This window comes from Silurus meridionalis, chromosome 9, assembly GCF_014805685.1.
Source record: "Silurus meridionalis isolate SWU-2019-XX chromosome 9, ASM1480568v1, whole genome shotgun sequence".
NCBI classification, from domain to species: domain Eukaryota; kingdom Metazoa; phylum Chordata; class Actinopteri; order Siluriformes; family Siluridae; genus Silurus; species Silurus meridionalis.
In genome coordinates, this window is record NC_060892.1 from 20,229,448 (window position 1) to 20,249,195 (window position 19,748).

A 19,748-nucleotide genomic window follows, 5' to 3' on the forward strand; every position below is an offset into this window, starting at 1 on the left:
GTTCAGTGACTCATTTATCACTCGCTACTGGATGCGAAATAAATCTCAATAGCAATAAACGTGTTACGTGTTTTTATATATGGATTAATGCTGCGTATCGCTTATCTTCAGAGGTGGGAGGGAATGAGGTTCAAATACTTTACGTTACTGTACTTATGTAGATTTTTCTGCTATGGGTACTTCGCTATTTATATACACTTTTTTACTTTCACTCATTACATTTTCAAACCAGATTCTTTACTATTGTTTGAATCTATTTGGTAAAATGTCAATGTTTTTTTTTCTCATTGCGCCGTTTTCAGCCCATCAACCTATTTCCTGTCATTGCGTGGCTTTTTCAAAGGTGTATTATTTCCTGGCTTTTGCACACCACAGGCGTAGACTAGATCAACCTATTTCCTGTCATTGCGTGGCTTTTTCAACTGTGTATTATTTCCTGGCTCTCGCACACCACAGACGTAGACTAGATTATGGAAGTCACAATTAAAAGTCAGAAGGCAACAAGAAGACTGGGGGTAACGTGGATGAGACAGAGGGAGTCAGTGATGTAAACAAAACAGAGACTTTCCTGAACATCATCTTTTCTCTGCTTGTGATCTATATGGTGGCTGTTCAGCCTGAATACATTTATTAAATAACAATTAGAAATTCTTTTGTATTAATATTAATATGATGTGAGGTCCGGTTTCAGTGTGACACTAAAACAGGTGGTAGTAAAGGCTACTTTTTTTACCAAGAGAAAATGTAATGTCAACCATCATCAAGACCTTCGGTTTTGAGAGATGTCCTCCCAAAGGTGCAAAATAACCAAAAAATATCTTTTTTTACCAGTGTATCTAATCCAGTGATGCTCAAAATGTGGGGCTCACCCCTCTATCGGGGAATAAAGACATGATGTGGGGCGCAATGAACAGAAATTTTTCTTCTTCATTAGTCCTTATTTATGATTTTCTCTAATACAAAATCATACACTCAATGCAAACGCAAACATTTAGGTCATTAATGCAAGTAAATGAAAAGACAAAACGTTTTTTGAACTCGCTCTTTCTCGCTCTGTTATTGGTTTAGAGTAGTGCTGTATCGCGAGGTCAGCTTGTGCGATGATATGACGGCGAACGTCATTGTTAACGAAATACCTGCGTGCTTGTGTGGGACACATTCTTACTTTACATTCTTACTTTCTAAGAAGAATTTGCAGATTTTCCACGAAATTAACAAAGCAGGAAAGACCAGAAAGTCTCGGTTTATGTTTCAACAGATAAAAGTTTTCTTTTAGTTTTCATTTATCTTCCTTTTTACTCACACCCGCACACACACGCGGCTGCCTTCACCTGGCAACCTCTGCTTTACCACACACACACACACACACACACACACACACACACACACACACACACACACACACTGGCTGTCTGTCTGTCTGTCTGTTTGTTACATCTTGCTGATTCCTATTATCAAATGCTCAACTTTCACACCATACATTTGTTAGCAATATTCTGTATATAATATATAAAATGTAATCAGATACTGTATCTTAAATTCAGCAGAAAAACAGGTAAATAATTGAAACTGCAGAAGCCAGCGGCAGGATATTCCCTGTTTGTTTTTGTGAAAATGTATATGTTTTTAATTATTTTTTATTTATTTAATTCAGCTGTACCTTGGAGAAATATATATATTATATACATTTTTATTTTTATTTTTTATATTGATGCAAATGTTATTTTATTTTGTAAAGAATGAATCATTTTGAAAACCTTTACAGTTTTACAAATACACATTTCAGCATCGTCGCCAACCTGTGTGCAATTTCCCTGATCAGGTGGACTCGTGATACAGTTTATTATATCGCATATTGCAATATCGCAACATGACATATCCCCCAAATCGTGCAGCCCAAATTTAGAATTTGATATTTCAACAAATTGGAACTTTTTAAACGTGAATTAATGTCATTTTTGGGGTGATGGAGGTCAGGTGGGGCTTGAAAATTCACCAACCTCCAAAATAGGGAATTGCAGAAATCCTTTTAAGAACCACTAATCAATACAGAACAACTTTTTACTATGGACGGCTGCTAAAAGAAACGAATAAACCAATCAGGATTCGAGATTTATCAACACTGTGTTATAACTAGTATTGTTCATCGTCATTTGTTTTTTGTCTCGCCGTCAACCTGGAGGTTTGCTAGCAACGTAATATGTTTGATATGGTCAATGTTAACGCCTTCTTTAACAGAAGTCTAGAATGTATTGCTATATTTTTTATACGTTCCGATGCCCCTTTTTATTCGTCAATCCTCTATTCTCAGGCTCACAGGCAAAGCTGCTCGAACTATCCTTAGCTGTGTCGAGCTTCAGATTCTCGAGTAGGATGTAGGATCTAACACGGTGTGCCGCGATCCTTTTGAGAAAGGGAATCTTTAAAAACGCAGTACGCATGATGTGGTGCAGCGCGATTGTTTTGCATAGAATTCTAAGACTGTGTTTTAACGATGCACTCTCATAGCTGTAGTTTCGGTGCGAAAAACGTAAAAGCAAATGTATAGCACACACATAGTTTTAACCACAAACCCGTTCCTGTTTGTTAGTGTTGCAAAGGAGGTCAAGGCCTGGTGTTGGTTCGTACCTTTAGAGAATGTTTGAAACCGTAGGACGGGGATTTCTCATGGGCGTCTGCGTTCTCCTCGCGCTTCTTGCAGAACAAAATCATCTTGTTGTACAAGAAAAGGTGTCTCTGCATGGGCTTGAAGCGTGCCAAGTCCTTGACTTTGTTGTGCCCTTTCTTGTGGTCTGTCCACACGTTGAAAGAGCCTTGCATGAGCAGCTTGCCCAGGTCATTCAAATTACCCTAGATAGAGATACCGTCACCATTATGTACGTCCTCCTGCAATGAGTACGAGCTCAAGAATGGCCACACGAAATCACCACCATGAATACATTTATTTTTTTATTTTCATTTTTTTTTTAAATATGCAAATACCTCAAACCCAGTGATGGCAATCTGATGCATTGAATCATTAACAGATTTTATGATATCCAACATGGTGGCCAGAGCTTCCTCCAGTTCCGCCGTGCCTTCCGAGTTCTTGCTGCATTTCAGCATTTCCTATAGAAAAAAAAACACAAAACGGAAACGACTTCAGCAATCCAAACTGTCAATAATGATTTAATCTGAAGCACGGCACATTACCTTGAGCAGTAACTGGTACTTGGTGATTCTCTGAACTGGCTTTAGCAGGTACGCGTCTAAGGAGAGCTTGTGGTCCAACCTTTTTTGGCATTCCTGTGAGAGAAGGAATTGCTACCTGTGCATAACCGTTTATTATTTCCGGTAAAGAGAAGCAATAAGAAGAGAAGGCATATAGTATATGAATTCCGGCGTCACCTGAAAGAACAGACTGTCCCCACACTGCCTCCAGAGAGCCTCAGACCGAGGTTTATTTTGACAGTATTTCTCATAGATCTGCAGTTCTTCTTTCTGTGGGATAGCAGAGGCAGACAGCCTTTCATTTTCAATCCTAGCAATATCCTAGAGCCTGGAGTCAATGCCACGGCCCGCGGCGCGACCGCTTTCATCGGGGCCTTATGGAATTACTCACTCTTTTCAAGAAGCATGTGCCCACTAACTCCGGCTTCTCCACGCAATTTTCCAGCTCTTTGAGAAATGTCCTGCAGAAAAGAAATAAAAAAAAAAAAACAGACTGGAATAACTGAGGACATGAGGAAAAAAAAGCAAGAGCAATTCAATTCATGCGTTATTACGTTATGTAAGAAATAAAATAAATAAATAAATGCAAGCCGTAATGTTGCTGGAAAAATAATCAAGGTCGGGGCGGTGTTTTCCAATAACAGCATGTTCTGACAGGTTTTATTACTCACATTACATCACATTGCTTAACATCGTTTTTATATATATATAGGACGTCATGCACAAACTCATTTTGCTACTACTCAATTAGCACCAGTGGGTCAAGAGCGTAGGCTACCTGCTACCAGCGTTTACCGCACCCCAACAAAGAAAATGCCGCCTCCAGAACCAGGTCTCAGGATGAACATATAAAGGCAGCGTGTATCAATCCTCTCAATCACTCTTTTAATAGCTCTTTATCATGTCTTTATTCACAGGTTTTCCTGGTGTTGATTAATGTGTGTACATATACCTATTTGTTTTCACTTCCTTCTAGCGAAGCAACTCATGTATTCGTAAAGGGTTTTACCGAGCTGTTTTGGTTCTCGTTCATGTTTCACTTTTATGGTTCTCAGGGTTTTACTCTTGATACCATTTTCAAGTTTCTCATTTATGGTTTTCATCATGCAATACCATTACTAGAGGGAGGCCTCTGATTGGCTGCAGCAGGAGAACGACTGACATACAACCAATTTAGAACTATCCTTAGCATAGAGAAGAACAGAGAGCACTGGAAGTAATGGTTTGGCCCCCACAGAGCCCTGGTCTCTCCTGATATATATATATATATCAAATTAACAGTGTATAAGTGGCGAATAAAAAACCAGTGTTCTTCGGCACGTTCTCTGAACAGGCCCTTTTGTTATTGGTATTGATTTCTATCACATCAAAAATAGACAACAATAAAACCCTATTTAAAGGGTAACAAATGTTCCGAAGGACCTTTAAATCTTTAAAAGTGCCCTTCATCCGTTAGGGGAGTGTAAACATTTTTTAAAAAGCTCAGATTTGCATCAGTATCAGTTTCAGTGAAAGTTGTATCAGCTCCTTTGATTTTCCATGCATTCCATGCGCTTCGAAAATTTAAGACAAAGTTCAAAAGTCAGAATGCAAACATTTAGTCGACTTTCGAACTTGACACATGAACACTTGCTTGTTCGGAATCTTTTTCCGGTTTGAATCCCCTATACCTGTAAACAACCTGTAATCTTCTGAGGAGGCTTCCTCAAGGACCTTTTGGAGCATTTGTGAGGTCAGCCACTGATATTGGATGAGGAGACCAAGAGCTCAGTCAGCATTTCACCCAAAAGTGTTCAGTGTGGTTGAGGTCAGGGCTCTGTGCAGACCACTGTGTTACATGACGGTAATGGTCTGATTGTGCTGAATCTGACCCGAGGATCTACTAATAAATTAGAGATCTTATTATGGCTGAGCGCAGGCTTGTGAATGCAGGACGAAGCTGGAGGAATCGAGGGGTAATTCTCTTGCAACCAAACGGTGTGACTAACATCGTAAATATTCTACAGACACTGAACAGACAAAGGAATGTGTGCAAAGCAGTGTGAGAACCGCCTTAACACTAACAAATGTGCTGAGCGCTGTGTGTGGGTGGGTATGTGGGTGTGTGGGTGTGTGTACGTGTACGTGTGTGAGTGTTTGAAAACCCTGAGTCCATAGTGAAACTTCGTCACCGCAATTTGGACTGGCCAAATCCCACTGTGAGGATCTAAAGCAGACTATTCAAACAAAACATTTAGGGCAACACTGGAAAACCAAAACACTTTTGCACTCATCATGAACTTCGATCGACCATTCCAAATACTATTACTCTCAATTACAGCAGATTCTTTACTTTTTTGTTTCTTCCTTAAACTGACTTCAATATATTTATTTATATGTATATTCTTTTTCTTCTTTCGGCTTCTCCCATTAGGGGTCGCCACAGCGGATCATCCTTCTCCATACCCCCCTGTCCTCTACATCTGCCTTTTTCACCTCAACTACCTGCATGTCTTCCTTCACCATATCCATAAACTTCCTCCTTGGCATTCCTTATTTCCTCCTTCCTGGCTCAATGCCACTGTCTCTAATCCATACAACATCGCAGGTCTCACCACAGTCCAAAAAACTTTCCCTTTCACTCTCGCAGATACTCTTCTATCACAAATCACTCCTGTCACTCTTCTTCACCCACTCCACCCTGCCTGCACTCTTTTCTTTACTTCTCCAACACACTCTCCATTACTTTGCATTTATATACAGTATATATATATATATATATATATATATATATATATATATATATATATATATATATATATATATATATATATATATACCTTTCCTGCCATATGTGGTTCTTCTCAAAACTGTTACCACAAAGCTGGAAGCACACAATTGCTTCAACTGTCTTTAGATGCGCTATAATACTATTTTGCGTTCTTGGAGACCCAAACCTGTTCCAGCATGGCGATGCCCCTGTGCACAAAGAGCTCTATGAAGATCTGCTTTACATGGGTTGGAGTGGAAGATCTTGAGTGGCCTGCTATACAGCTCTGATCTCAACCCTACTGAACACCTCTGGGATGAATTGGAACGCTGACTGCACTCCAGGTATCATCACCACACCTACATCAGTACCCGGTCAGGGAACCGACCCCAGCCATTAGGGTTGCACAAGCCTGTGCACTCTTAGTGCCGGTCCCAAGCCCGGATAAATGGGGAGGTTTCTAGCGTAAAAACATGTGCCAAATCGAATATGCGGATCATGAATATGGATGATCCGCTGTGGCGACCCCTAACGGGAGAAGCCGAAAGAAAGTTTATTGACGGTTCACATTACTAGTCGATGTTATGAGAGAAACGAAGCGAGGAAACAAAGAAAACAGTGTTGACTACATGTTGTGAAAATATTTAAACATCTATAGATTTGCTTCCTACAGCCTACACCAGCACTTGTGCACACAGCTGATTGTCCACTGGATTTCATTTCGGCTTTGCCGAATATCACGTGAATTGTGTTCCTTTTTTCAATTTTTAGCAGGAACATAACCAAACTATCGAAACATTGGTTACATTTTAGCCAATACGCAATACATGGTTTAAAAGAGTAACGCGCAAGAGTGGAACTAGTGGAATAAAACCGGCCCCTCTGATAAAATGATCTCAGTAATGTTTTGCCTTCACGAAGTCGAGTACAATCCCCACTCAGAACAAAAACGTGAATCTCTAAGAAAACGCAGTAGCAGAATTAGGATTAGAATAAGAACGACAGATCTATTTAAGAGCCTGCAGTCATTTATCTCATGACAGGGATGTAGTAAGCATGTGGGCATTTTATGCAATTGCCATTTGTGGTAATGTTAGGGTTATTTCATAAGTCTTCATGCAAGGTTATGTCTTGCCTGTTATGAAAGGTGTAGATGTCCCCAAGATTGCCAAACAGCACATCCTTCTTGTTTTCCAAAACAGCCGGTATTAGATGCACCATTTCGGAATTATCCAGTGCTGCAGCGTAACCCTAAAAGAAAGAAAACAACACAACACAACAATAAGGCGCAAACATACATCACTAAACAATCACTTACTGTTGTTCATTCTTTTGTTTTAACTGGAACAGAACATGCCACCTGTCTGTCTTTCTGTCTGTCTGTCTGTCTGTCTGTCTGTCTGTCTGTCTGTCTGTCTGTCTGTCTGTCTGAGGACATTCCATTTAACTTTACAGTTGCTTGAATCTACAATCGTATTTAGAACACTCCGGATCAAATCGTTGAAAGCGTGCCGTTAAGAGTTTAAACCAGCTTGATATGAGCAGCAGGTGACAGCTGCTACCACTTGCACATGTGACTTTCTTTTTATATTGTTGTTCATGTATATAAAAATGTATCCTATAAAAATATTTATTAATATTATAAGTTGGCAAGAAACATAAAAGACCCAACACTGGCAAAAAGGACGTTTTGCTACGCAACCATGTGCAGGATCTACCGAAGCCTTTTTGCATTTGCAAATCCCATGCCTGAGGTAAAACAAAGTGCTTAGATGCTTAGACGCTTAAAAATAGACAGACCAGCATACCTCGATTATACTTTGGAGCTCCTCCACATAGAGTCTCTCCGTCTCAATCAGCTCATTCATTATGTGTCTACGGGAAGAAACGGGAAAAAAAAAAAAAAGTGTGTTTGGTTGCTTAAAGGGAAAATAATCTATTGAGATTTTCAGAATTTGAAAGAAAAAAAACAACTAAACAAACAAACAAAAAAACAACAACACAACTGTTAATGCTGATGAGATCGTCAGCACAGACTCAAGTCATCTTGTTTTATATGTAATATCAATAGTCACACTGAAAGCAGACACCTTCATTTCGCTTTCACTGTGTTCAGCTGAATTAGAAAAAAGGGAACTTATTTTCTTGCACTTTTTGTAGGTTTTCCAAATAAGCTGCTACCACAAACTATACAAAGATCACGTGTCTGCTAGGTTGTTTCTGCTTCCTCTCATATACCCTGACATACATAAACCAGATACGCCTGCCTAATCTTTCATCTTCAAAAATGGGATACTGTGTTTTCAGATTACATATGCAAATGAGATGTCTTTCTTTCTTCATTTTAAAATTCTGATTTGGGGCCTACTCAATCTACAGTAGTGTCAAAGCTGCAGGGAAAGTTTTTTCCAAACAATATTAGGTACTTTTTTTATATATATATATATTTTGGTTTCATCCGTTGTCAGTCAACCACTGACACATTTTTGCGTTCTGTGATACATTTGCTCACCACAGCAGCACAGTTGAGTTCAACGTTCTGTCAGCTCGTTCCAGTCTGGCTCTTCTCTATGATCTCATCAACGAGGCGTTTTTTTTTTTTTTTTTTTCCTACACTACTTTTTGCACCTTCCTGAGCCGACTCTTTAGAATGTTTTATTTGAAAATACCAGATCAGCGGGTACAGAACTGCTCAAACAGCCCGCCTGGCACCTACAAGCTTTCCGTGGTCAAAATCACTTAGATCACACATTTTTTTCTAAGTTTCAGATGCTGAGCGTTAACTGAAGCTGCTGGATCCGTATCTGCATGATACAAACCAGCATGCATTGTATGCATTGTACTGCTGTCACATGAATGGCTGATTAGATCACTGCATGAATGTAAGTGCTTAGTACAGTCTTTTATTCGGAACATTTTTGCAATGTTTAGTAGGAATATTTTACATCAGTTTCAATACGAATGTCATTTTTATTCAAGTTGGATTTCAAATTTTTTTCTTTTTATGAATACCAATATTAAGGCTATTTATATAAATGTGTTTGTAATATGTAAAAAAAAAAAAAAAAAGAATAGCTATTATTCTGCTTATACAGTATCTCCCTGGAAATCTCACTGAAACTGAGTAACTGTGTAACTGAGCTGAATTTTGTCTGAATATGACTCAGATGACACAAATTCCAAGGAGGACCAAGCTCCTGTGTGACGTGAGCAGACGCGGTTCTGCTTAATGAGAGCAGCCTCCCATCTAACTCTCCTCCCTCTGTAGTCCCACCCAAAAAAGAAAGAAGCTCCGGCTGAGGCCTCAGTCACATGTTAACTTGGACTGAGTGTACATTCAGTGACCGGCTCCTCTCACCAGTGATGATGGCTCATGCATTGGTAAGTCGAACTACTACATAAAAATAGAAGCGGGGTGGAATTTGTTATAGTTTACACACTTCCAAACACACACACACACATACACGTACACACACCCACACATAAAGGGACACTGTTTAAATGAGAACATTTATGCCAGTGAGAAACTCCCCGGCAGAATGATCCAAGTTAAATGTTTAACTACTGGACGTTGGACACAGAAGTGGCTTTTTATGTGGAAAGTCCATGCTGTATTGCCTGTGTGTTTTCAGATTAGATAGTAGTAGTGTGTTTGTGTGGATGGGGATGGTGGCGGATCAGCAAATTTTCAAGTAATAAACCTGAAAAGCAAGTACATTACCGCTAAGTAGTCTTTTAGGTTCTGGGGAACGGCAGTGTAGTCTGTCAACAGTGAATTGTTTGCACTGCAAGTCAGGATGGTCGCAAAAGGCTGTGTCTTTGAAATGCCTTCGAAACTACTTTGTAAATTTTTATTTGATTGTGCCCTACAAAAAAAAAAAAAACACCCACACACATAAATGCACCTTTTTACAAACAGCCCACTTTCACAATAATCTCAATTGCCTATAATTACATTAGTTAGTCCTCGAATTGCTCACAGTTTTCTCAGATCATACAGAACGCAATTCAATGTGCTCCAGCATGATCAAAAAACAGACTGAGCTGCCAGTTGCATGTAACCAGACAGCAGTAGCAGTGACAGCTTACATGCTGTACATATTTTTAACCCAGAAACATTCAGCAGGCGAGTGTTACTCCCAAGTGTTTCCAGCACAGTTGTTTGGTTGAACAGCCTGCAGCGATAGAGTACAGATAAATACTTGCCATTCCATAAATCCACAGTAGCTACAATTTATGTCTTGCGTTTTATAGCTGGCTAACGTTCAGTAAAGTATGGTGCTGTGATCGGTCTTGACGTGGTTGAATCAAAAAGTACCTCATTCTAAATACCTTATAATTACTTATTCTACACATCCAGGAAAAATCTACAATGGATTGCGGTTCCTTGTAGTCTATATCAAGAAGTTTTTGAATGGAAAAAATGCGGTCAGATATAAAACAACAAACCTATTACATGCACAATCTTAGTTATGCATAATCAATTATCAGTAAGCAAGACCTTCAAAACAACAAGCTGTTAAACAAGGCAATCGAGTTTGCATTTGTTATTAATTTTGTTTTTTACAAGGACCTTATAAGACCTTGCACTTAAATAATGTGTAATGTGTTAACCCGCCAAATTTAATACTATTTCAAACCATCAGAGCCATGTTAATTTAAAAACCGTTCTTTTTAATATTTTATAAGAACCTTATAAGACCTTTCACTTTAACTAGAATGTGTCAACTGCCCTGTTTAAAACTTTCAAACCATCCGGGCTACATGTTAATCTATAAACCTTTTTTTTTTTTTTTTATTTAATAAAATTGTATTGCTTTATTACACATTAACAACCTAATAGTGAGGAGTTAAATGAAATTTATATTTTCTGATGTTCATTTCGATTCATTCATTTTGTTTAATATTTCATAATACGTGATCGTGTCTCAGGAAACGTGACACGATTCTCTTCACCCGGGTTGCTGTAAAGCCACGTGTGTGCTGTAAAGTTCTTGCGTGCGTTGTGCTTTAATATCACATGTTCGGTTGATCTGTACTTTGTCCTTATTTTATTACCATTTGTTGCACAAGACCAAAAAAAACAAAGACATGGTGCATTATAAGAGGACATTGGACCACAGACCTATAGCTAAAAATAATAACCAAAAACAATTCAAGTAAATAAATAAATCATAATCGTTTTTTTGTCTTTTTTTGGGCAAGCCAATTCGGGTTTTGTATATTTACATTATTAGAACAGGTTCATTGTGTTCCTCTGACAGCAATGTGAAATAGGAATTTATTCAGTCTGTCCTGGGGCTAAAAGGAGCAGGTGCACACAGAGCAGCATGACAATAAAACAAAACTAAAAAGAATTCAAAGCTCTTTAAACAAACTGACTGTTTAGGGCCCATTGAAAGACGATTCCGACCTCTATTATTTCAAGGCCATGCTTTTTTCGAGGGACCCTCATTGTTGCATGCTCTGCGTTTTGCTGCTGTAATGATCTTTTTGTTTGTTGGTTTCCGAAATATTTATTTAAAGCCTCTTCATTGTGGGATATAGCACTATTTTAAAGCACTTTTTGCTTTCACATATATATATATATATATATAAAATATATATATATAAAGAAAAAAGTGTTGGGGGGAATTCCTAGTTAAAAACGCAGTCACCCGGATCTCACAGCAAGAAGTTTACAGAAACACTTGGTAAACATTAACTACTTTTGACAGGAGCTACAGTCAGACTTTTTCTTTTTTTTTTGAGCTGGAAATATCCTTATTAAACGAAAAAAGACACCACACCCAGTGAATGTTGACACGGGACAATGCCTGCAGCTGATCGTGCACCTGATCTGAGGAAAAAACAAAACAAAAAAAACCAACAACAAATAAAAAAACCCTCTCAAATATCACCTTACAAATCTTTATGCCCTTCGGAAACATCTACAATATAAAAAATTCGTCAGAAAGTTTAAATAGTACCGACATACGTTTACGTTGTTTATTGTTTACGTTGCAGTTTATTCAGCAGTCGTGCTTCACCTTCAGTCGTCATTTTATCTTGGTTAAAGTCATGATTACTGTACGTTTCCAAAAGTAATAGAACATTATTTCTTCTCTCCACAGGCTGCAGGCCAGTGGATGCAGGGGTATACTCACAATCTTGGTGATTACGTTAAAGCTCAAAAGACTGCTGGGAACAAAAGTTAATGTTAAAGGAAGCCCTGTAAAATTCTATGAGGTTGCACTCCCTATTTATGTGACCTATAATGGAACTCAGAAAAGGAAGAAAATCAAAATTTACTTATTGAACTTGAAGTTGAAAGCGATAGGAAAACATCGTTAAAGTATCAGAATGATGATGAATTTCAGGAGATTGCGAAAATATCAGTTCTTGCAGCTAATTTCGATGTGCTGCGTCGTCTCGACGCTCATGCTGTACTGGGAGCAGGTGGATTATCACGTTGTGAGCCATATGAAATCCTACTCCTACCGCTACTTCATCAATAGCTATGATTTTATCAACAAGTCCTTCGGCGTGAGCCTTGAACAGGCTAGGAACTTTGGTAGGTTTCCGTACCTCATAGACCACAAGGGCATGTGCAGAGGGCAGGAGGTGCTGCTCCTTCTTTTCGTTAAAACATCTCCTGAGAACTTTCTGAGAAGGCAGGCGATTCGCTCCACATGGGGGAACCAGACTTACATCAAGACGGAGTTGGGTGTCAATGTGAAGGTGGTATACGTTATGGGGGTCCACCCAAACAGACACAAACGAGATGTTATTCAGAAACAGCTTGAGGCCGAGGACCAGGTACACAAAGACATGGTGCAGCAGGATTTTCTTGACACGTTCCACAACCTGACTGTGAAACTACTGCTGCAATTCCGTTGGGCGCATAACAACTGTCCCCACGCTCGCTTTTTAATGTCTGCCGACGATGACATCTTTGTCCACATGCCCAACCTTGTCCGCTCTCTCCAGGAGCTCAGCGCTCAAGGTGTTGTGGATCTCTGGGTGGGACACGTACACCGCGGTTCCCCTCCAATTCGATGCAAGGAAAGCAAATACTACGTGCCCTTCCAGATGTACCAATGGTCCTCCTACCCAGACTACACGGCAGGGGCAGGTTACGTAGTTTCCAGGGACGTAGCTGCCAAAATTTACCAGGCCACTTTGTTCCTTAACGCCTCTATCCACATCGATGATGTTTTCATGGGAATCTGCGCAGTCAGCGTTGGGGTCTCACCCCAGGAACATGTTTACTTCTCAGGTGAGGGGAAAGCCCCCTATCACCCATGCATTTACGAAAAGATGATCACATCTCACGGACACGAGCATGATGTCACCTCTCTCTGGAAGGTTGCCACTGCGCCAGAAGTAAACGGAATCTCTTCGGGTTTCTTCGGGAAGTTATACTGCACAGCTGTGAAAATCAGGCTGCTCTGTATGCCTCACTTTACAAACACCTATGCCTGCAAAGCAGCCTTTTCTTGAAGTCATGGAATCTACTCTGCCAATCAGTATTTAATTTTTGTATGTAGTATATTTGTACATCTTATTGTTCATCTTTTTTAATGATTTCATTGTTCTAATGAAATCACCTATTTTATTTTTACATCTGTTTATTTTAATTTTTTTTTATTTCGAAGGCTTCAGGTCCTTCTTTAAAACGTACACATTAACTAAACATCTGGGGAGCATTTTGAGAAGATCTGTTTCGAGAACTGTCACGCTGTTTGTTGTTACTTGAAGTTTCACTTGAAGATTCTGGTGTAATTTATTACTATTCTTCGCTAAAAATGAATGAATGCTGTAAAAAAAAAAAAAAAGAATAAATAAACACACTTTATTTTTCATTTGCCCTCGCTCTTTCTACATTACCTGTTTTTTTTTCTTCTTTCTTTCTTGCTCACCCAAACGAAACCTTCACTTCCTGTCGTTTGCATGTGCCAAGACGGTTTTCACAGACCACATCCTGCTCTCTAAATAATTCCACATGAATAGTTGTGGAAGTTCCCAGAATCTGAATTCGTTTTCTACCCCAGAGATTTTTTTTATGTGACAAAGAAGGATTTCACTGCTTTGAGTGTTTTTCTTAATACATTTTTTTTTAATAAAATAACAAAAGAATAAATAACAAGCTCTCACACCCCAGTAGTTTCCATTTGCCATTCTCCTCGTGCATATCTTACAGAGCTAAAAAAACAGCCAGACTATAATAATCTTGAGAAAATTCCTAACATTGACTTTACCATATTTGAAGTACAGTATGTCCATTCATGAATGGACTGTTGAAGGGAAAATAAATATATTCAGCCTATAATATAATAATATATACTGTATATCCCTGTGTCCAGATTTCTAAAACAGGTCCTAATAAATGTTGTTAAATACAGAATATCTTTTCTCTGCTGGTGCAAGTGAGATTTAGAAATTCTCATATGCACATAGACCTGCATGTAAATATGCATCTCTGAGATTTTTACGGAGTGTCTTTTCTGCAAAATGCCATAAGTGTTGGAACGTCCTCCTGGGGGAGTGTCGCTTACCTCCGCCTGCTGGAGAGACTCTCCTCCGTCTCGCTGCTCACAAGCACGTGGCTGGAACCCCCCTGACTTTCCTCGTGCATAACTTCGATCTTAAAACAGTGTCACGCGAGGAAAAGCGTTAGCCGATGGTTACATGGTCATTTGTTTATATTCAAATAAAGGCTGACGGAAAGGGTGTGTCGTGTACCTTGATGCCTCCTTTAGTCTTGCGTATGTTTTTCTTCCTTGCCAGCTCGGCGTCAGCATTATGCTTGGTGGAACTATTTTCTGGACCTCTGCGGTTTGGTACTAAACAAAAGAAACATAGCGCTTATTAAACGACAATTCGCTATTACTGAAGAATTACGGAACATAAACCACTGTGGCACAAATGCCACAAAATGTCAGGGTCAGAAACACATCAGTAAGTGTACTGGCTATTTGCATGTCTGTGTGCATTTCCTGTGACTGAATTTGATTGAATTTATTTTTTCATCCAGAGTGGAAAATCAGTGATTTACAGTAACTTTGAATGATCTTTTAATAAGTCAAGCAGGAATAGAAGACCACGAATAGTGTTTTTAGTCTCATCTCATCTTGTAAAACAACAGCAGCAGTTGCATTGCTTTGCAAATCTACACACAAAAAAAAAGTTACACTTCAATCATGACCACAATCATGGTCCTGTGGTCAAACGGCATCTATGTGGCACCTACATGCATTGCGCATACGTGAAATTTTCAATCTCGGCTTCCTGTAGTTGTTTACCAGAGCCTGGAGGCCGCGTGCTTTTAGGTGGAGGGCGCTTTGGAGAAGATTCAGGACGTGGAGCTACCGGTTGCACAGGTCTAGTTTGCTTGGCAGACAGCCTCTTTAGACTGATGTGTCTTTTCTCGAACATCTCGTGGACTTCTTCCAGTCTTTTCAGCGCATTCTGAACATTGATCTGCATGAAGCAAATGATGCAAATGAGATTTTAGACAAAGAAATGATAAAGAAAAGGACAAGTGAGCCAAGTCTCGCAAAATGCCCGTGCAATTGATTTAATTGTAAATCATTCGCTTACGCATTTCACTTTTGATTGATTGATTGATTGATTTGTGCGTAGCACCCATTATGCGTGTTTCCAGTGAAAGAATGGACCATTACACTCCTGGGCGTAAACATGAGGCGAGGAATAAGCTTTTGATGCTCTTAACGATAAATCATTCGTCGGAAAATGGGCAAGAATGAATCGAAAGCGCTGAGAGTTCCTGTGGCATATTTTTCTCATTTACATTTGCTCAAGTAAACTGTGGGGAAAAAAAACTTAAAATTTGCTTTAGTCTTCAAAGACTCACGTAAAAACACATGTCTGAATGTACAAGAAGGTTTCATAGCATGCTTTTATTCCCTTAAATGTAATAATTCTCTATATCAAACCGTTTTGCACTCAGTTTCAGGTTTGTGTTTTTACTTAATACAGCACCGTATGCAGCGAAACTACAAGCTGCAAGCCTGCAAATGCAAGGGTCCCCCAAAAGATCTCATTAAAAGGAAGCTTTAAGAAATAAACAGAGGTATTGGGTTTGTTATCATTAGTTCCCCTTCTTGAAAAAGGTTCTCTTGCTGCCAAGGTTTGGCATCCCAGTTCACCACAGTTTTTTCAAGTAGTTATTCTGTACACAGACTTCCTTTCATTAAAACCAATTACTAATAAGATGCTACTTTAGCAACCGTGGTAACGCACATCACATTGTTTGTTCTGACACACATAATAACTATAATAATATTTCATTCATCTGTGTTTTTGAATAGTTGCCAACTTCCACTAGAGTTTTGTTAATCGTGTAGTCAATCGCAGATGCAGAGCAACAGCAACAAAGCTCTGAAAGATGCACATTTAGCACATTTTGCTCTGCATCATACAGCTCCACAGCCAACTATAGAGCCTATTGTTCTGCTTATCTCTATTAGAACATGATCATTACTGTGAACCTTTCGGTTAGTTCTAGTTTATTTTTTGTGCAAGCTCTGGCTCATATTTTATATTCTTTTATGCATAAAACTAGTAGGTAGTTGAATTATAGTAACCTATAAGAGGAAGGATATGAGTTCATACTATATATCTGATTCTAAGTCCAGTGGTTGACTTGACCTGTCTACAAACTTCTCTTAACTTCACACTTCACACTTTGCAAGTGTGCTTTGAGATATTATATTGCTGCAGTTTTTTTGTTGTTTTAAATCGGCTAAAAGAATGTACCTTTAGACTTTTGAATTCATTCTGCTGATACAATTGTAACTTACATCATCAGAATTAGGGAGCCTGAATCTGAAGCATGTATGCAAGCCCAGGCTCGACACTTGCAAATGCAGAAGCATTTTTTTTGTGGGGGGAAGAGGGGGGTGGATATTTCCATTACATTGTCAGAGAATGTGGGTTTAAAAAGTTTTGTTGCCTATCTTTTTATTTTGTGGTATGGCCTCTAGTTTTCTTCTTTTCTGACTGTGATACTGATGGCTGATTTGTTTTTTGTTTTTTTCACAGTTCTTACAAACGTCATCATTCTCTGTTATTTTACTCTGATTACAAGTACAACAGTAGTTTACACCCTACTGTGTTGTGTTACATTTATTCGAAAGCTGCATACCTTCATGAGATCAGAGAGAGCCATCTCATGTTGGTTGTAGAGGTCTTTGAGTTGACTGAGCTGCTGCTCTTTAGCCGTCTCCATGTACCTCTCAATGTCGTGCAGAGCCGCTTCAGCCCCGTCCTGAGACTGGCACTTATCCACAGCCTGAGAGGCCAGCAGGTACACCCCATTCTCGCACCAGTGTCTCACCTGCACATATACAGAAAGCACACTGGAATCATAGCAGTATGGAACAAAGCTATTAAAATGACAACATTATTAATTTGTGTACTTTACTCTAAGCATTCCATGAACAGAGACTAATTGAAGTGACACTGACAGTTTATTCTACCAAGCAGATGCCTAAACAGGATTCCTCTTTCATGCCCGTAAATGAGATGCAAGCAATGAGTCAATGATTCCACCCATTCCTTCATAAATCATTATTTGATCAGCAGGTCAGACAGACAACCAGACAGATAGATGCAGTTGAGAATCTAACCCGAAATGCAAACAGTAGCAATTTTTCAGACTGAAAAATGCAATTAAGAATGTATATAATGTTTATTGTAGACATAACCGACGTCTCATCAAATGATTTGTTTGCATTGCATTCGCCTACAAATCTCAACAGAAGGCATTAAACCTCAAATAAGCGTTACCGGTTCCTTTAGATCCACAAACCTTCTCTAGCCACGTGTGGATCTCAAGCGATTTTGACAGAACGTCGTATTTTTTTTTGGCTTCGTTGCTGAAGTCGTCACAGATGCGCCGCAGTTCCACGCACTTGGGCCGGATCGAGTCCACCGCGTAGTGGTTACTCTGGATTAGCTGGTCGCCGTGCAGGGCATGGAGCTGCGCCTTCTCCAAAGATTCCTGTCAAATCCGGTACACAATCACATCAGAGGTCGATTTTTTTCCCCTGCATACTCCATACTGATCTCCTTAACAGTATAGGTGGCATTTGAAAAGTGTTTTAATGCAGAGAAAATGAACATGCTTTTTCCATTTACTCTGCGAATTATGGAAGGACAATTATGTAGCCTGTGAGCTGTAGACAAGGGCTATTATTTATTTAACAGCAGTTGCCTGGCAAAGCTGCTGTTTAAGCCAAACAGACTAATTTAACTATGAATGTCTAAACAAAATGTGAGTCATGTTATTGAGTTTTCTGGATTTTAATCACAGATGTGTTCACTTAGTCTATATTAAAGCACTTTATGATCTGAGGAGCTCACTATAATTATATTATGTTAGTAAGCTTTCATTATTACAGTCCTTTTTTTCTTTTGTCCAGCCTTGCATTATTACTGTACACTGTGTTTTCTTCAAGTGAGTGATGTGAGGAGCTGTTGAGTCTGACCTGAGCTCTGTCCTGCAGGCTCTTCAGCTCTTTCAGCAGATGCTCCATGCGATCAGCCCCGTCTCCGGTGTCGGAAAGTGCCAGCAAAGTGTCCATCAGGCTGTCCAGAGACAGTTTCACCTTCACACACAAACACAATCAGACTAACCCTTGTTTAAAAAAATAATAATAAATCATACTGTATGAGATTGTTGTGCATGATTACCTCTCTAAAGTCCTGCTCAAAATGTCTTAACTGCAAACACTGCTCTAACTTTAAGTGATGTTTGGACCAGAACTGTTCAAACGCATTTTCTGTCTCATCCAGCTGAGCTAACAACCTGAAATAAATAAACAATATATACTTTAGTTTTTTAAAACTGATCAATTTTTTAAAGTAATCAAAAAAAAAAAAAAAAAAAAATATATATATATATATATATATATATATATATATATATATATATATATATATATATAGTCTTGCTAAATTTATTAATGATTCATATATTGATGATGAAACGTGTCCTTTGCCTCCCGGATTGTCATCTTCTTCTTTCGGCTTCTTCCATTAGGGATTAGGGGTCGCCACAGCGGATCATCCATCTCCATCCCCTCTGTCCTCTACATCTGCCTCTTTCACACCAACTACCTGCATGTCTTCCCTCACCACATCCATAAACCTCCTCCTTGGTCTTCCTCATTTTCTCCTTCCTGGTGGCTCCATCCTCAGCATTCTCCTACCGATATACCCCATGTCCCTCCTCTGCACATGTCCAAACCATCTCAATCTCACCTCCCTCACCTTGTCTCCAAAACGTCCTACATGCACTGTCCCTCTAATAAACTCATTTCTAATCCTGTTCATCCTCATCACTCCCAACGAAAACCTCAACATCTTCAGCTCAGCTCTGCCTCCTGTCTTTTACTCAATGCCACTGTCTCTAAACCATACAACATCGCAGGTCTCACCACAGTCCTATAAACTTTCCCTTTCACTCTCACAGATACCCTTCTATCACAAATCACTCCTGCCACTCTTCTCCACCCACTCCACCCTGCCTGCACTCTTTTCTTCACTTCTCTAACACACTCTCCATTACTTTGCACTGTTGACCCCAGGTACCTGAACTCCTCAAACTTCTCCACCTCTTCTCCCTGCAACCACACCACTCCACTGCCCTCCCTCTCATTCACACTTTGCATACTCCTGCTGACTTTCATTCCTCTTCTCTCCAGCACGTACCTCCATCCCTCCAGGCTCTTCTCAACCTGCTCCCTACTCTCACCACAAATCACAACATCATCTGCAAATG

General features: G+C 39.4%; 2 protein-coding genes across 4 annotated transcripts in view; one reads left to right on the forward strand and one right to left on the reverse strand.

The window, feature by feature from the left end:
* Positions 1 to 19,748, reverse strand: part of mcf2l2 (MCF.2 cell line derived transforming sequence-like 2) — a 71,241-nt gene that overhangs the window by 19,728 nt on the left and 31,765 nt on the right. For all 3 annotated transcript variants that reach the window (XM_046857118.1, XM_046857116.1, XM_046857117.1), the window contains exons 9-22: positions 18,659 to 18,773; positions 18,454 to 18,573; positions 17,775 to 17,966; positions 17,109 to 17,300; positions 15,244 to 15,421; positions 14,684 to 14,784; positions 14,497 to 14,585; positions 7,768 to 7,834; positions 7,095 to 7,210; positions 3,602 to 3,671; positions 3,388 to 3,480; positions 3,193 to 3,285; positions 2,983 to 3,108; positions 2,629 to 2,850 (exon numbers count right to left, since the gene is read on the reverse strand). In XM_046857118.1, coding sequence (XP_046713074.1) covers positions 2,629 to 2,850; positions 2,983 to 3,108; positions 3,193 to 3,285; positions 3,388 to 3,480; positions 3,602 to 3,671; positions 7,095 to 7,210; positions 7,768 to 7,834; positions 14,497 to 14,585; positions 14,684 to 14,784; positions 15,244 to 15,421; positions 17,109 to 17,300; positions 17,775 to 17,966; positions 18,454 to 18,573; positions 18,659 to 18,773 — 1,774 coding nt within the window. The remainder of the gene's footprint in view (positions 1 to 2,628; positions 2,851 to 2,982; positions 3,109 to 3,192; positions 3,286 to 3,387; positions 3,481 to 3,601; positions 3,672 to 7,094; positions 7,211 to 7,767; positions 7,835 to 14,496; positions 14,586 to 14,683; positions 14,785 to 15,243; positions 15,422 to 17,108; positions 17,301 to 17,774; positions 17,967 to 18,453; positions 18,574 to 18,658; positions 18,774 to 19,748) is intronic.
* Positions 8,625 to 13,787, forward strand: b3gnt5a (UDP-GlcNAc:betaGal beta-1,3-N-acetylglucosaminyltransferase 5a). Its single transcript, XM_046857119.1, has 3 exons — positions 8,625 to 8,841; positions 9,127 to 9,340; positions 12,073 to 13,787. The coding sequence occupies exon 3, from the start codon at positions 12,302 to 12,304 to the stop codon at positions 13,439 to 13,441; it is 1,140 nt and encodes a 379-aa protein (XP_046713075.1). The 5' UTR covers positions 8,625 to 8,841; positions 9,127 to 9,340; positions 12,073 to 12,301; the 3' UTR covers positions 13,442 to 13,787.

Excerpts from the sequence above, each read along its gene's own strand:
- b3gnt5a (XM_046857119.1), top strand. The coding sequence starts at position 12,302 with ATGATGATGAATTTCAGGAGATTGCGAAAATATCAGTTCTTGCAGCTA.